At 38.6% G+C, this 16317-nt stretch overlaps 1 protein-coding gene across 1 annotated transcript in view; it reads right to left on the bottom strand.

Annotated features, from left to right (window-relative positions):
* CEP112 (centrosomal protein 112) overlaps positions 1–16317 on the bottom strand; it is a gene marked incomplete at its 3' end in the record, with an annotated part of 157642 nt that overhangs the window by 112127 nt on the left and 29198 nt on the right. Inside the window, exons 9-17 of the mRNA XM_080629631.1 lie at positions 15151–15237; positions 13173–13272; positions 11872–11990; positions 9169–9312; positions 6296–6450; positions 5925–6054; positions 5078–5170; positions 4244–4303; positions 959–1038 (exon numbers count right to left, since the gene is read on the bottom strand). Of these exons, the coding sequence (XP_080485757.1) occupies positions 959–1038; positions 4244–4303; positions 5078–5170; positions 5925–6054; positions 6296–6450; positions 9169–9312; positions 11872–11990; positions 13173–13272; positions 15151–15237 (968 nt within the window). The remainder of the gene's footprint in view (positions 1–958; positions 1039–4243; positions 4304–5077; positions 5171–5924; positions 6055–6295; positions 6451–9168; positions 9313–11871; positions 11991–13172; positions 13273–15150; positions 15238–16317) is intronic.

The following is a 16317-nucleotide window of genomic DNA, read 5'->3' as shown; positions in this document are numbered from 1 at the left end:
CTCTATTTATGCCGAATACCTAAGAGATTATAGAAATAAAGGAATACAGACTTCAGCCCTGTGACTTTTATTGAATAAAAGTATCTTCACAATGCCTCTATCAGCCTAGATAAGATACAGCCTAATACTCAACTGAATAGTTCTAGCAAATCACTTCTGGTTCCTTTCAGAATAATCTGTTTTCCCTAAAAATTATTTCTGTAACTTTGAATTAAAACTGGCCGAACATATGGAAATAATATTTCACATAACCGAGAATGGAAGCAGCATAACAAGAGTGGATCTTGTTGTTAAGTGCATCTGCTGTATGTAAACCACTCCTCCGCTCAGAAAACATCAGGCTTGTTGTGATTTTTAATGTACAAGGTCAGCAAAAGAGCTGTTCCAAGTCACTTAATGCAAAGTGTCTTCTGTTTGCTGCAGAACGTTTTTGAGCCTGAGCTGCATTAGAAACACAAGTTTTCACACATAAGGTGGGATATCAAGGAGGAAAAATCTACATTAAAGGTCTAATTGATGGATATAAAAACCAACCCCCACAAACATAATATACTAAACCAAATTAAAATATAACTTAAATAAATACCTCTTTAAATTTTCCGTTCCTCTAAAGTCATCCAAAGCACCAAGCCTTTAGTTTGGATTCTTTGCCTACTCTCTGTCTACTCTCAATTGAAGCTGGCTTCATTTATCTGACAAGGCAAGATCCACTGACACCACCGACTTCCATTCTGTTTTACTCCTACCACTTGAAAGTCCATAAATCTGGGTGCCTCGGTCCTTGCTTTACTCTGTTAATTTTTATGGCTGACTAGAACCCTGAAGATGCAGCTTTACGATGGGACGATAACCGAGACAAAACACAGGAAGGCAGTTAGATGAGACAGAGCACAAGTTTAGTTAATAAATGTGATTAAAAAGTTGGGGATGGTTCCACATTTATTCCATATTCACTTACTTCAAAGCCTCTTCCAGTTTGCGAATTTTCTTCTGAGCATCCCCTCTTTCTTTATCAAGATCATTCCGGATGCCATGAATCTACCATTGAAAGGAAAAAAACCCCATATATTAGCTGAAACACAGTCAGATCTGAAAATGAAGTTATTTTAAATTATAAAAACCTGTTTATTTTTGATATTTCTTTTGCATGGATGCAGACAATCGTGTATATATTCCTAACATCAAATGCAAGAATAAGGATTAACAGAGATGAAGTATGAAATTACAGCAAATACAATTATTTTTCTTCTCATAGTGAGTACTATCCTTTACAATAAAGAAATATCAGTAATGGCATAAAATAGATAAATACAGGAAAGCACATAGAAAAATGCCTAAAATAATGACATGTATTCCTTACGGTGCAGAGTTCCTACCTACCAATTTGGGAATACCCAAAGCAAAGCACTTTTTATCCATTGTTTCCACATAAGAGTACCAAACATAGTGACAGTAATTAACTTTACAGTACTACATACCCAAGCATTAACTATCTGAGGGTAGATACTCTAAGAAAAATAACACTTTGAGGAAAAGTGGTTTACTACTAATGAACTCCTGCCCCACTGAAATCAAACCAGGGTGCTGGAATCATTATATAAAGCTTTTAATTCTGTGTAGTCAGAAGTGTAAGAGTACAGTCATCCAATGCAAAACCAAATGTAGAGATGCTCTGCTGTGAGCAGCTCCCTGTAGGTGTTTCCTACCCAGAAGCCTGAATACTCAGTTGGTTTCAAAGAGCTTTCAGACCGATGGGCTGCCTATCAGAGTAAAGAAGGTACTGCCAAACCTGGTATAATCCTATATATTCAACAGCTGGCTCGAGAAGGGCTCTCAGGAGTAACGTGTCCCTGCTCTTATCCTTAGCTCAGTGTTTGGAAAACAAGTGGTAGATTATTTATAAAAAGCAGGTGTTTCCTTGGCTTGTAAAACCATTTAGTTTAACTGGTTCCTGATTCAGCAGATAAGGACACTGAATCAAACAGTGACATTTAGTGTTACTACCTAGTATTTGTTTGATGTTTAAACATCCTAGCAGGCAATAGCCACTGTAGACTAATAAAGATTATTAGATAATGGGTAGGTTCTTAAGTGAATAGATTGTACCAGAGACTTCACTTCTCCTTTACTTGAGGGCAGGCTTGTTTTAGTATTTTATGGGCCAATCCATATAATTTTATGGATTTATATCTCTAGATTCTTCCCATGTATTTTTTCTCCTCCTTTCTCAAAGATTTGCTTTAGAAAACACAGTTACATCACAGTTACAACTCAGTACCTGTCCTTACTGGTGTAGAAGGATCACTGATATGCTCTTAGCCCATGCTATGTACCATCCTCCCAAATGATCCTCAAATCTCATTCAAGATCCACACAGGACAGGCAGCACTGCAGCAGGTAGCATGGATGCATCCACCTCACTGCCCAGAACTGTGAAGTTTAATAGTCTAGATGTAGAATCATAGAATCATAGAACAGTTAGGGTTGGAAAGGACCTTCAGATCATCCAGTTCCAACCCCCTGCAGTGGGCCGGGACACCTCACACTAAACCATGCCACCCAAGGCTTTGTCTAACCTGGCCTTGAACACCACCAGCGATGGAACATTCGCAACTTCCCTGGGCAACCCATTCCAGTGCCTCACCACCATCACAGTAAAGAATTTCTTCCTTAGATCCAATCTAAACTTCCCCTGTTTAAGTTTGAACCCGTTACCCCTTGTCCTGTCACTACAGTCCCTCATGAAGAGTCCATCCCCAGCATCCTTGTAGGCCTCCTTCAGATACTGGAAGGCTGCTATGAGGTCTCCTCTCAACCTATCTTCATACAGGAGGTGCTCCAGTCCCCTGATCATCCTCGTGGCCTCCTCTGGACTTGTTCCAACAGTTCCATGTCCTTTTTATGTTGAGGACACCAGAACTGCACACAATGCTCCAAGTGAGGTCTCACGAGAGCAGAGTAAAGGGCAGGATCACCCCCTTCGACCTGCTGGTCACGCTCCTCTTGATGCAGCCCAGGATACGGTTGCTTTCTGGGCTGCGAGCGCACACTGAAGCTGGCTCATGTTCATTTTCTCATCAACCAATGCCCCCAAGTCCTTCTCTGCAGGGCTGCTCTGAAACTCTTCTTTGCCCAACCCATCCCTGGCGGTGTTCTTTGCCATGTGAGCAATCTGATAGCATCTGGACTTGGTGCCTGCAAATATTACCAGTCACTTTTAATCTGTACTTATCTGCAGTGGAAGTGATGCATTGCAATAAACCAACGTCCACGAAACTACAATAGCTAGAAGATACCAAAATTACACTACTATATCTTTATTTTGACCTGCAATATTATTCCAATCCTAGGCTTTTAGTGAGGCCAACTCATAAAAAACATGACTTGTCTAAAAAGACAAATGAAGACTAAGAACGAACCAAAACGTATCTTGGAATGAAAAAGTATTTGAATTCAAGTAAGCAGAAGGCACTAACTCAAACCAAAATCTCACAATTCATGCTGCAAATGCTATTACCAAATGATGAGTAATGGTCACAATTCGTTACTTTATATTATAAATACACATTTGGCAATGACATGTTTGAATGACATCCTTTCAATTAAACAGGCATCTAATGCACCCTCTTATGCACAGGTTCAATGTCACTAAAATGGAAGTTTAATTTGAAACCTATTGATGTTTAAAGTCTAAAAGAGTAGACAGTATTTGCAAAGTGCATTAAGATGAAGTGGGTCTGATGAAAAGTACATTTCTTAGTTTCAGCTTCTGATGTTAAAACAATGAATGCTGACAATACATAGACACCACATTCAAATCATCGAGAAGTATGGAATAAAGATATATGTAGAAAAAGAAGCATGGAAGAACATAGGAACACCCACAGCAGGTCAGGCTAAGTTCAATGTAGTTCATTATCTTTCCTCTAGCAGCAGTTAACATCAGCAGCCAACAGAAGTGTGTACAAACAGGCCAGGCTCACAGTGGCACATCTTTGGTAACATTCTCCCAGCCTCCAGTGCTTGACAGCAGACTCCCAACCTCAGAGGTGATATCTCTGTACTTAAAGACCTGTACTTAAAATCCTCCTTGAATTTCTCCAACTATTTTTCCAACCCATGTCAAATGTTTCGATTCCAAAATTTACTTCTTGAGGCATTTCAGAATTTCAACCTTTAGCCTTTGTATACCAAAAAAAATTGGAAATATGGCTAAGATGGTGTATTTTCCTGATAACACTACCTGTTTTTCATACACACGCTCCAAGTGAAGTTTCTCCTGTTGAAGCTTGTATTCTTGATCCTGCAAGGGAAGAGATATGATTCGGTTATTTAGAATACACATTTCCCTTTCATTTCAAAGTAGTCATTAAACACACACACATTTGCTATTGTGTAGAACAGTCCATAAAAATTTATATCATTAAAGACTTTTGACATACAAATTAAAACAACAGCAAAAATATCCACATGTAACAAAGCTATCTTGAAAGCCAGGATTCATGTTTTCTAAAGACAAACAGCAACTTGCTCTCCTGAGCTATTAAAATGCCATTCTGTACTACATCAACTGTGAAATGAAAGGCATAGGAGGAAAAGTAGATGCCAAACTCAAACAGCATGGATACATGATACGGATGTGGAGCTCATTATTCTGAGATAGAAGAATTCATTTAAATGTCTATAGGAAGAAGGAATATTGAAGTGAATTGTTAAATAGCAATACAAATTTAAACTATTTTGAGACTTACTTTAAAAACATTTAAAGTTTAGGAAAAAAAAGATATATGCAACTCTTTGATATGCTTCTCTATAATCTCTATACACCTTCATATTAATTTATTGTGAATTACAAGTAGTCAAAAAGTTCTCTGCGTTTACCCACAGAGTGATGTCTTAGTGATACTTTTTATATCAACTTTAAAGCATGAGATGACACTTTATCTATTTCTTTGAACTAAATACATAAAGATGCATGTTATATATAAGTACATTTTAGTAAGGCCATCTAAACATTCAAATCACTGGGACAAGTGAAAAGAGCTGGTCATTCTTGAGGAAGAAATTCAGGACTCACCCTCAGCTGCTGCTGTCTTTGATGCTCTGAATCTTGTAGCTGTTGTTTTAACAGAGCCACACTATGCTGTAATTCTTCAATTGCATCGGATGCCTGCAGGGATTTAACAAACCAGGAATTTGTGTTGCATTCCTCATTAGCCCCACAGATACATCTTTAATGAGTTTATATTTAGTTCTCAAAGGTGCCTGGGAACTGGAAAAAAAACCTCAAATTGGGGAAAAACACATATGTATGAGTTTACAACTCTGGATATGCCACTTGTGTCCACCTGGTTAACTTAGAAATGGGAACAAAACCACTAAAAATAGACAATAATCAAAACCCTTGGCACTAACAACTGAAAGAAAGAAAAATACCTTGGAAATTACATGGAGTAAAGTAGCATCAAAGCTCCCAGAATTCCAGCAAATAAATGCAAAAGGCCCCATCTGCCCTATGGCTCTGAGGACTGGCAGATTTAAAACACGAGCCTTTTCTACAAGCATTTACCTTGAAAATTGCATTAAATATATACTATATATCTACCTGTGCATATTGGTAGATATCTGGACTTTCTAAAGAAGCACACAAACAAAACCAGCGCATTAACTGTCCCTTATCTGAATCAGCTATGGAAATACCACCTGTATGCACCTTATACACACACCAGAATTATCAGACAACCTCAGATGATTTTCAGTCAAATTTGGGAATGAAAAAGTAAATCACAATTTGTTTTTTAAACTTATGCCCATGAATAACTTTGGGAATTGAAGAGTTCCTTGGATTTATTCATAAGCATTACATTTCTATTGAAGAGACCACTTCAACAACATTTTAATGCCTGTTACATGTGGAAGCATACCTTAGCTGCAGAGAAAGCATGTTCCTGCTTTATAAAATTTATATCAACATCATATTTACTTTGTAGTTGCTGAATGTTCTTCTCGTATTCCTGTATAATATGGTCCTTGTCTTTCTGAAGGGAGCTGTGCCTACAAGTAGTAAGCAAACAGAATATGGAAATCGCTTTCATATTTTGGCATTTTACCTGCTCAGTATCAATTCTACAGAGTATGCGAGTCTGCCTGCACCACGTGCTTGTTGTAGCAGAATGAAACACTTAGAAATAATGGAGGGATAACATCCTCCTTCCAGTGGTCACTTGGGTCAGTTCCCAAAGGAGTTTTACATCAATTAACGCAATGTTAAAACCAGCAGCAGCCAATGAATTACCTTGCTTTCGCCTCCTGAAGTTCAGAGCACAGCACCTGGTAACGCTGTTCTGCATCAGCCTTTTCTTGAGATAACTTTTGACGCTGTATATTACTATTTTCAGCCTCCACAGTCAACTGCTGGACACGAGCCTCCAGTTCTTTGGCAGTCTGGTTCTGAAAGAACAGGTTGAGAAAACACCAGCATAAATTAGGGGATGCTCTTGTTGTTATTCAGTAGCCTAAAGCAACAACGTTCTTTGGTGGTCCAGAGACACAAGAGTTATAACAGCAGAAGTGTCATCAATCACGACCGTATATTCTATGTTGTATATAAATATATAAATCTTCAAATTATGGAAGTCTATTCCCCCCTGCAAAGTAACAAATCTTCCTCCCTAAGCAAAAGAATATGTGCAATTGATTTCTACATTCCTACTCTTTTAGGATGGGAGACACAACGGACATTTCTAAGGAAAACTGCAACGGATGCACATAAAGCATTTTTAGACCTCACACGAACCAAAGAGTGTGTTATCACTAGCACACCCTAGCACAACCTGCATGTGGGAAGGAGTATTTGAGGAAAAATATATATATATATACATATAAGATTTTACTGATCATTATGGTGCTGAGCAGCTATGAAAGTCAGCTAGAAACATATTAAACTGTATAGCAGTCAGTGAAATCCGTAGCTCTTCCATGCTGAAATATTCTTCAGAGTACTCCTACAACCATCATATGTTTACAGACATACACATATATATATATTAAATTTCTGAACTAAACCAAGGAGCAATGCACTCAGGTTGCTAAAGAATGATAGATTTCAAACAACTGCCTTTTATGTGCTCGCTTTGGAAAAACCACATCCAAGGATGTAAACTAAAAGTAATACCTGCTATGGATTTGGAGGATATAAGAAGGTTGCAATACAAATGCTGCATTAACAGTGCAAATGCTCCCTAGCTGTGTTTGAAATCAATTAACAAATATTAACTATATCCGCTGATCATCTTGTAAGGTAAGTGTACTGTCTCCATTTCATTACAAGAAAATGGCATGCAGAGAAGGGAGATGCTGTGCATAATCTGTATCAGGAGAGAGAGTGCCTTCCTCAAGTGTCTGCTGGTTTACCTTTCCCTAAGCTACTTCTCCCCATCATTTGTTTAATTACAGTGATTTCCTTATGATAATTTACAGACATCTGTTAAAGTGTGCATTTTTTCTCCAGAACTTCAACATTCAATTTCAACATGAGCAGAACGAGGACAGGCAGGTAGCATGAGGTTATGCTTCCCATTCTTCCCTAAATTTATGTTAATAAGCATGGAAGTGAGAGAACTCCAGAGCTGGAGTCAAAGACTAAGATGCAGCTGCCCTTCCAGGATGTATCATAGTTATTTTTATATCAACAAAGGTCCAAAGGGAAGTGGAGCAGTGTTTTCATCCTCTGTTAAAGTAGAATCAAAACTCAAACATCTGCCATCTCGAGCCAGTGCCTCAATTGTCACATAGAGTCAGAGAATGGTTTGGATTGGAAAGGACCTTGAGATCATCCAGTTCCAACCCCCAGTAAGCACAGGACTGTTAAATGAGCCTGGGCTAATGCAAGAACCTCACGCAGCCAGAACGGTCACCTGAACCTTACCAACTGGCTTAAGATACTTCAGAAACAGCGCAGCAAAGTTTTCCATCACTGCAAAGCCGGCTGCATGGTGGAGGTTTGGTTGGGACTTTTTTGTGGTTTGGGTTTTGGGTTTTTTGTTTATTTTGGGGGTGGGGTTTGGGTTTGTCTTTTTTTTAGAACAGATAAAAAAAAGCAAGCGGGAAAGAAAAGTTACAGCTAACACATTACCAAACATCACAATTCCTTCCCAGCCCCCAGCCCTCAAGGAAGTTAATACTTGTTCAACGCACAAACCCCTGCTTATCAGTTCTACGGTATTAAATAGTTCAGCCAATTTCAGTTGCTAACAGCACGGGCATTCTTGACAATGTGAAATTCTGAACAAGGGAACTCTGAAATACCAACAAAACCACCAAAAATCAGGGGAGAGAAAGAAAGAGAAGAGAGAAAAAAGAAAACTAATTTCCAGTGACAGACTCGTCTTTCATCTTAAGCCCTGCCTTGAACTCTACCTTGTTTAATTATTAAATCAGAAGCTGCTCAGCAAGATCTGTCTACTTTTGATGGTTCTTAAATTCAATCTTGCTGACAGACTGCGTCCATTTTCCCTCTGTATTTACTGTTACCTGTGCCATGATCTGAATGCTAATTTTAAAATACAACATTCATTAATAAAGGAATAAATTTTGTTTCACATTGTCTTTCCCCTCATCCCATTTTCTTCCTACCTCATCCTGATAAAAAGTACAGGATGCTTTCTTGAGGATACCTGTTAATTTTTTGCCTTTTTACATCACTTATAGAGCAGGCACAAAATCCTGCTTACATGTTTCTAATTATTCTAGGAAAGAAATGCAATAAATTGGAATAATGCAATAATTATTAAAATATGGTTTATTTGCTCTTTAATCTACCAGAAGCATTTGATCACTCAAGGAAGAGGTGATAAGTAAGAAGTCACATGTACCTATGAAAACAGATGTACTATATACATCCTTACTTATAACTGGAATCAAAGCCAATGAGAAATGCTAGTCCTTCAGCACAAACATATCTGAGCAACATTCACTGAAGGGCTGTACTACAATGAGTTTTATCTTGGTTGGACTGGCTTCCAGGCCACTGTTCTCTCCCAACAGAGAACAACTGCATTCCACTACCAAAAACACTTCTCAGCCCAACAGTACTTACATACACAAGTGCATGAAGTGTGAACATTGCACAAGACACTTGCTATTGTGACATATTCACAAGTAACTTACAGTTGACTTTATCTGTTCCAAGTAATCTTCCTCCATCTTGTCAAGACGAGTGTTGGTGTCCTCCAGCAGCTCCTGCATATCTTCTGTGTGCTTCTTCCGGATATTGAACTTCTCCTTTTCCATGTCAGCCACTGCATTGTGAAGCTGCATCACAAAAGTGTTAGGAAATAAGTGGTATATAGAATAGTTAGGGTTGGAAAGGACCTTCAGATCATCCAGTTCCAACCCCCTTGCCATGGGCAGGGACACCTCACACTAGACTGTGTTACCCTAGGCTCCGTGCAACCTGGCCTTGAACACCGCCAAGGATGAAGCATTCACAACTTCCCTGAGCAACCCATTCCAGTGCCTCACCACCCTCACAGTAAAGAATTTCTTCCTTATATCCAATCTAAACTTCCCCTGTTTAAGTTTTAACCCATTACCCCTTATCCTATCACTACAGTCCCTGATGAAGAGTCCATCCCCAGCATCCTTGTATATATAAACCCAGCATTCATAAATATCATATTATTATAGTATATAAATAGAATAAGTGAGAAGCAGAGGCCACATTTCCAACCTCTACAACAAAACTAGATCATTGTCTCATTAAATAGGTCTACTATGACTCTATAAAGCAGTTACTTAGGAGTATGAGCAAGTCATACAATCATAGAATAGTCTGGGTTGGAAGGGACCTTCAAAGGTTACCCAGTCCATACCCCCTGCTATAAGTAGGGACATCTTCCGCTAGATTAGGTTGCTCAGAACCACATCCAGCCTGGCCTTGAATGTCATTTAAACGTGTAAGTAATTTTCAAATGCATAACTTAATCCATACAGAATGCTAAAACACATTTTTGCCACTCTGATCCACTATTTGCTTGCATATTTTAAACTGAACACCAACAGGTGTTGTGCAAAATTAATGACTTTCTATTACAGAAACACTAATACTCTCTCCACTTACTTACATTGGTGGTTTATCTGCCTCTCAATTTGTAAGAAGCTGGAGAGCCCTGGCTATCTACTTGTCTAATAAAAGGATTATTTGTGTCATTGCTAACGCTTGATTTATATTCTAAACACCAGTGGCCTCTCTTTCTAGTTAAGCAGCCTTAAATCTAAGTTTTCTGTCTAAACAATAGTAAAGAATATGTCATGTGAAATTAGCATACAAAACTCGTCTGGGGCATTGGTTGTGTAACAGCTACTGTGCATTTCTCAAGTTTCTAACAAACCCATTTCAGAGTTGAAGGAAAAAACTGCAATGTAGACTATAAAAGCATCTTGCTAAATGCACTGCTAAAGCCAGGTTAATTTGTACAAATACAGAGGTTTCTCTCCAACATATAGAGAAGCAGAAAGTTACTCATTACCCTGCCTACTGCCAGAGCAAAGGATTTTTATCATGTAAAATTCAGGAGATGTCTGTGAATCTGGACCATGATTTAACAGACTTCAACAGAGTGAACTTAACATAGAAGCTTTCATCCAGAAACTCGTGAGGTGTTTCTATTCTACAATTGTATGATCCTGTGATTCACCCAAAAGAGAAGAATGCTAATAAATTATGGTAAATACCATGCATATACTTTGGGGTTCAGAAGACCTGTTGAATTCCAGATCCTTTCAAAAACAATCAAGGAAAACAAATAAATCAACATTTCATCTCCAGGTGCATGAGCTATAAACAAACCCCAAAATCCTGGGAATGTCTCTACCTCCTGTACACCAGACTACAATAATATTTGCATTGTTGTCAGCAACATCTATTCAAACAGCTTGCATCTATATACAGAAGGAAGTAATTATAAAGCTATTAAAATATCGTATCGTTACTGTAAAAGTTAAAGCTTTTACTTTATTTCCACCATAATTCCCATTATATCCACTTTTTTCCATTAGATACATGCTCTGATTTCACTTCTATAATTCCATGAAGTTAGTATTAGCATTTCAATCTGCCTTCTTGTTTGCACACTGGCATCATTGATGACAGCTACAGCTGGAGGAACAGCACTTGCCAGGTAACTGCAAAAAGGGGAGTGACCTCAGGCTGAAAGTAGTGCTCCTCTAAAACAAGAAAACCCCACCTAATGCTGAAGCCTCAAGGACTTAAGCACAAAGGACAAGATTCATGACTTAGCTCTTACAAGACAAGAATTAAAACCAACATCACTCCCACACACAGAGCTGCAAAACTCCATCTATGAGGGAGGTGGTTTTACCCTTTTTGTGACCCTTCCTCTCCTGAGAGGGGCAAGGAAGAAAATACCAGCAGTAATCAGGAGAAAGGTGAAGCTGTCTCACCATAAAGATGCTTTTCCCTCTGCGCTGCTGCTGGCTTGAGTGTAACAATAAATAACACATTGAAGAATTCATGACCCATTGCAAAAGGAAGAGTTCAAAGGAAGCACTGTGGCAGCAGGTAGCAGCAGGTTTACCAGGATTAAAATTCCATGTCAGGTCAACCAGAAACAAACAGCTCCCTAATACATCCCGGGACTTGCCAAGAGGGCCAGATGAACCCCAGGAACAGAGTGCCTAGCTGTGGGGTGCAGGGGTGGGAGCATCAGCGAAGAGTCTGGCAACATTACTCCAGCAACAAAAATAAGATCAGCAGAAGTAAATAGCCCTAAAAGTAAGTATTTCTTGCAAAATGCGTTTTCCCACATATACACTGTAGGAATCTTTCAAAGAAAGCAAGTTATTCCTTACCCTTTTCTCCCACTCATTGTTCAAAGACTCATTGCTTTGCTCACACATCTTCTTTAACTCCACAATCTGCTTCTCTTTCGCTTCTCTGATGACTTGTGACTCACGAAGAAGGGTCTGAACTGTCAAAAATGGGAAAATAAAACAACCATTCAAGACACACCTTTGGGATTTGCCAGTGTTGGCAACAGATGCCAACACAACAGGATTATATCAGTTTTCCAATTGACCTGGATTTCTGATGGTTTTTTCGCTCTTAAAAATCCTTAATGCACTTGCTTCTGGAAAATGTAGCACTTGGATTCTGTGTTCCCCTTCTCTATATACAAAATGTTTCATAGCGAATTTTCCTTACTGAAGCAGTAAATATACATCAAAATCCTGTATAACCTAAAGAAAACAGGCATTTCTACCCTGAGTTTACGTGCATCCTTAAGAGAGAAGGTTCTTGTGAAGGCTGAATGCCCAAGATATACAAGGAAATTAAGTTCCCCAATTTAAATTACAAATGCTTGCATCAAGAATTCAGAGTCTGACAAATTCTATGGAAAACAAAGCAGGTACATACTCGCTTTTCAAAAGTCACTGATTATTTTCACTCTCTGACATGAGTGTAGGCGACTTGAACACAACCCGTTATAGCTGAGCGCAACCAACAGAAGCACCAGATCCCTTTTGGACAATTTACTTTGACAAGGAGCAGGAAACAATATACATGGAATTCACTTGCTTTTAGTACGTAGATTGCCAAACTTGTGGATTATTTTACACTGCGGTTTAGTCCATAGTGTAAATGGACTCCAAGGAATTCTAAAAGAAAATAACACTCGAAAACTGCTGACAAGCCGCACTCAGGCCAAGTCTGTGCTTATGACATGTTCAGGGCGACTGCTCGTGTTTGGACATTTGCTGTAACACTCCTAAATAAACAATATGTTGTGGTTTGATTAAAATGTACTGAATGTATAAATAAATTAACCTTGAGCCGGAGACTCCAGAAGGTTTGAAATAAGTGGTCAAAATACTTGTGAATCATCAAAGAAACTTTTTCTGGTGATGCTCATGAAACCTGTGAGTATGAAATAGAACAGCATCACGCTGTCTCTTGGAAAATATGGTTTGGAAACTGGACAGCAAAGACAACCAGGCAAACCTCTAAATATGTAAAGGAAAGAGGTCAAAACCTGCAAATGAAGAGGAAAGGGACATCTGCACCTAGAAGGAACACGTAAGCCCATAGCCACAAGAAGGATGCAGCACAATACCACCATGCAGAAAACCACCACCATGAAGATAAAAAGCACCTTTGGTCTCCAGTTTTCTAATGGTCTCCTCAGCTTCACTTTGTTTGGTTTTGTAGAGGGACTTCAAGGCTTCTATTTCGTCATTCTTTCTATCCAAAATCTGTAGGGAAAATTCATAATACTTTAAAAGAAATCCAAAACACTCCATAACTACAATGAGCACACAAATAACAGACACTGATCTCTGTCAATGGAGTGCTTAGATCAAGCAGGACGAGGTGATTAGATCTTCAGAGCTAAGTCTGCCAACTCCTAAACAAAGGATTGACTTAGATGAATGTAGGCAGCAATGTTGATTAAAAAGGAGACCCATGTTTTAGGTTGGTATTTTTTGTTTTCTTTTAAATTTGGGCAAATCCAATGTTACTTTTGTTGGGTTTGGAAGTTTCATGGTGCTACTACTGCAAATACAAAGGATTGGTTTCCTTTTCCATTCTTACATTGCCTAATACTATTTAACACCTATTACTATATAACATTACTATTTAACTAATTAACAGAAATAAGTAATTGGTGAACTGCATTACACTCACCAAGTGCAATTAATTCTTTGCGTGTATTCCATGAAACAATGACCAGGAATACAGCAAGTAGATGAGGTGTAACTGCATCCACTGTTCTGTACACGCTGATTTTGGGGGATAAAAACCGCTTGAATATTTGCCCACTTTGAGGTAGTATTTTAATTTGAACTTCGTGTTTAAGATAAACGTTAAAGTCAGAAATTTTGTAACAGTGCCCCAAATCTCCCATCAGCAGAAGCTTTCATCTTAAAGCAATATTACCCCATCTGCATTAAATGTTTTGTGTCTTTCAAGATTAATATGACACTATTTAACCTCTTCTAAAATATCCAACGTTATTAAACAACTTCAAAAGACTGAATTCTAACATCAGTTAAGGAAAGGCTGACAACTCCAGGGATGAGAAAGCATTTCAAACTCTTTCTTATTCTCAAAAAGCCGTTTCCTTCAGGCTCTCGGCTTTGCTAGCCAGTTGTGCTTGCAGACTTTGAGACCAGATGAGCCAAATATGCACCTGACCAAATATCAACATCCTTTCAGGAGGCTTTGATGTGTCCTAGTGTTGTGTCAACTGACTTCCTCCAAGTCTGTGACTCAGCCTTAAGAAACAACACAAGAGGTACTTGGTAATGCAAAGCTTACAGCAGGATCAGTCACCACAGCCCTGATGCTGAGCATTTAACAGGGATCTGAGTGCTCAGGAGGTGCTTAGGACCTTGCTGAATTTTATCCCACATGTATAAAACATGGCACTAAAAGCAACAGTATGGTCTTGGAGAGGCTTTCTATAATCTTCCCCAAAGTGGTGCTACCCAACACAATAAAGACAAATCCAACTTAACCCAAAGGAAGTGTATCTGGTGTCACTTTATTGCTGTGAAGAATTAAAAGCCACATAGAGCTTTTACAATGCAATAACATAAATAACGAACTGTTTATTGACCAGCCCATGCTTTAAGATACAGTGTCAAAATGGAGACATAAGAACAAGCCCTACTCTGTATTAACAGGAACACATGGGATACACTTGTGGATTTTCCTACTGTTATTTTTTGCATTCTGTCCATAAAAATTTAATTAAGTGGTTTTGTTCCCATTTTTACTATAATACGAGCGCTAGAAGAGAAATCAGGGGCTTACATTTCATCAGCACAGGAATCCACAGAAGCTGTTAGGCTGGTAGAATAGGTTGTCTTGTTCAAACAAATAAACAAATCACCTTGTATTTTCATCTGCTTTCTGCACGTGTGTCTCTTTTCCTAAGTTTATGTTATCATAGAGTATTCGGCATTCCTAGCAGCTTATGAAACTGTTACCTACAACCTTCCAAGGAACATTAACTGCAACTGGGAAGAAGCTAAACTACAAGTGCTAGTTCTTTATTATAGTCAGATTCTCCATTATCTATCAATCCATCATTCTCCATTATCTATCAAGATACCGGCATTTCTTACCTTTTGAACATCAGCATCGTGCTTCTGCTGTAATTTAAGTTTTTCTTCATGAAATTTACCTTCTGCTATTTTCATTTTAATGTCCAGCTTTAAAAGCAAAAGAGAGATGTATAACTTCATTGAAATAAAGTGCAAACTACACTAATGAGCTTCTGAATTTTGCATGTACGTATTGAGAAGGGAACAGGAAGTCACTAACACAGACCTGCTATGAGAAACTTTATATTCAGTTTCTTGGTATTTTCACATTTATTTGCTAAGAGTGTTAGGAAAGATGTCAACCTAAACGTAGATGTTTTAGTTGGCAATAAAACCAACTGCCACTGCCCAGAAAAAGCTATTGTCCTTTATTTAAATAAACACTTCAGAATGAAGCTTTTAATACTTCTGTTAATACACCAAGTACGGTAAACTTGCTTTTATTCTAGAGGCAGGTGTCACATTTATACAAAGAATGCCCTTTAGCCCAGATGCGTGTTTATTTGTGTTTGTTTTCTATTAGTCATCCACAACATCAACACATTTCCTTTTCAAGGGTATTTGCAATGGAATTAAGGATATCACTGCTGGATTTGATTGCTAACATGCATTTCCTGCTTTTGCTTGTGTTTGTTCAAAGCAGAGTACTTGAACCCTCCGACACAATAACACACTTCCACTTCTTAGAGACCCAGTTTTCATCTTTAAGGCATTGTTAAATCTGCTGCATATTTTCACTATGTCTGTCCTCAGGACTGCAGACATGACAGGTATTTTGTGTTTCTGTCTTCTAGAAAACCCAAGCGACACCTCAAGTTCAGATTCAGGCTATTCCTCTTCTACATTTAATTACTGCTTCTGTTCCCAAAGCAAAGTGGACAGAAAAGCCTCCTCAGTGACCAAACCCAACAACCTCCCTTGCTTTACCATAGAATCATAGAACAGTTAGGGTTGGAAAGGATCATCCAGTTCCAACCCCCTGCCATGGGCAGGGACACCTCACACTAAACCATGGCACCCAAGGCCTCATCCAACCTGGCCTTGAACACCACCAAGGATGGAGCATTCACAACTTCCCTGGGCAACCCATTCCAGTGCCTCACCACCCTCTCAGTAAAGAATTTCTTCCTTATATCCACAGAAAGCATTACTCATTCTGACTTAATTTTTATTCCTTTGACTTCTCAA

The sequence above is a fragment of the Psittacula echo genome (assembly GCF_963264785.1).
Source record: "Psittacula echo genome assembly, chromosome: 14".
In the NCBI taxonomy this organism is placed as follows: domain Eukaryota; kingdom Metazoa; phylum Chordata; class Aves; order Psittaciformes; family Psittacidae; genus Psittacula; species Psittacula echo.
This window is presented reverse-complemented; position numbering and strand designations above follow the sequence as displayed.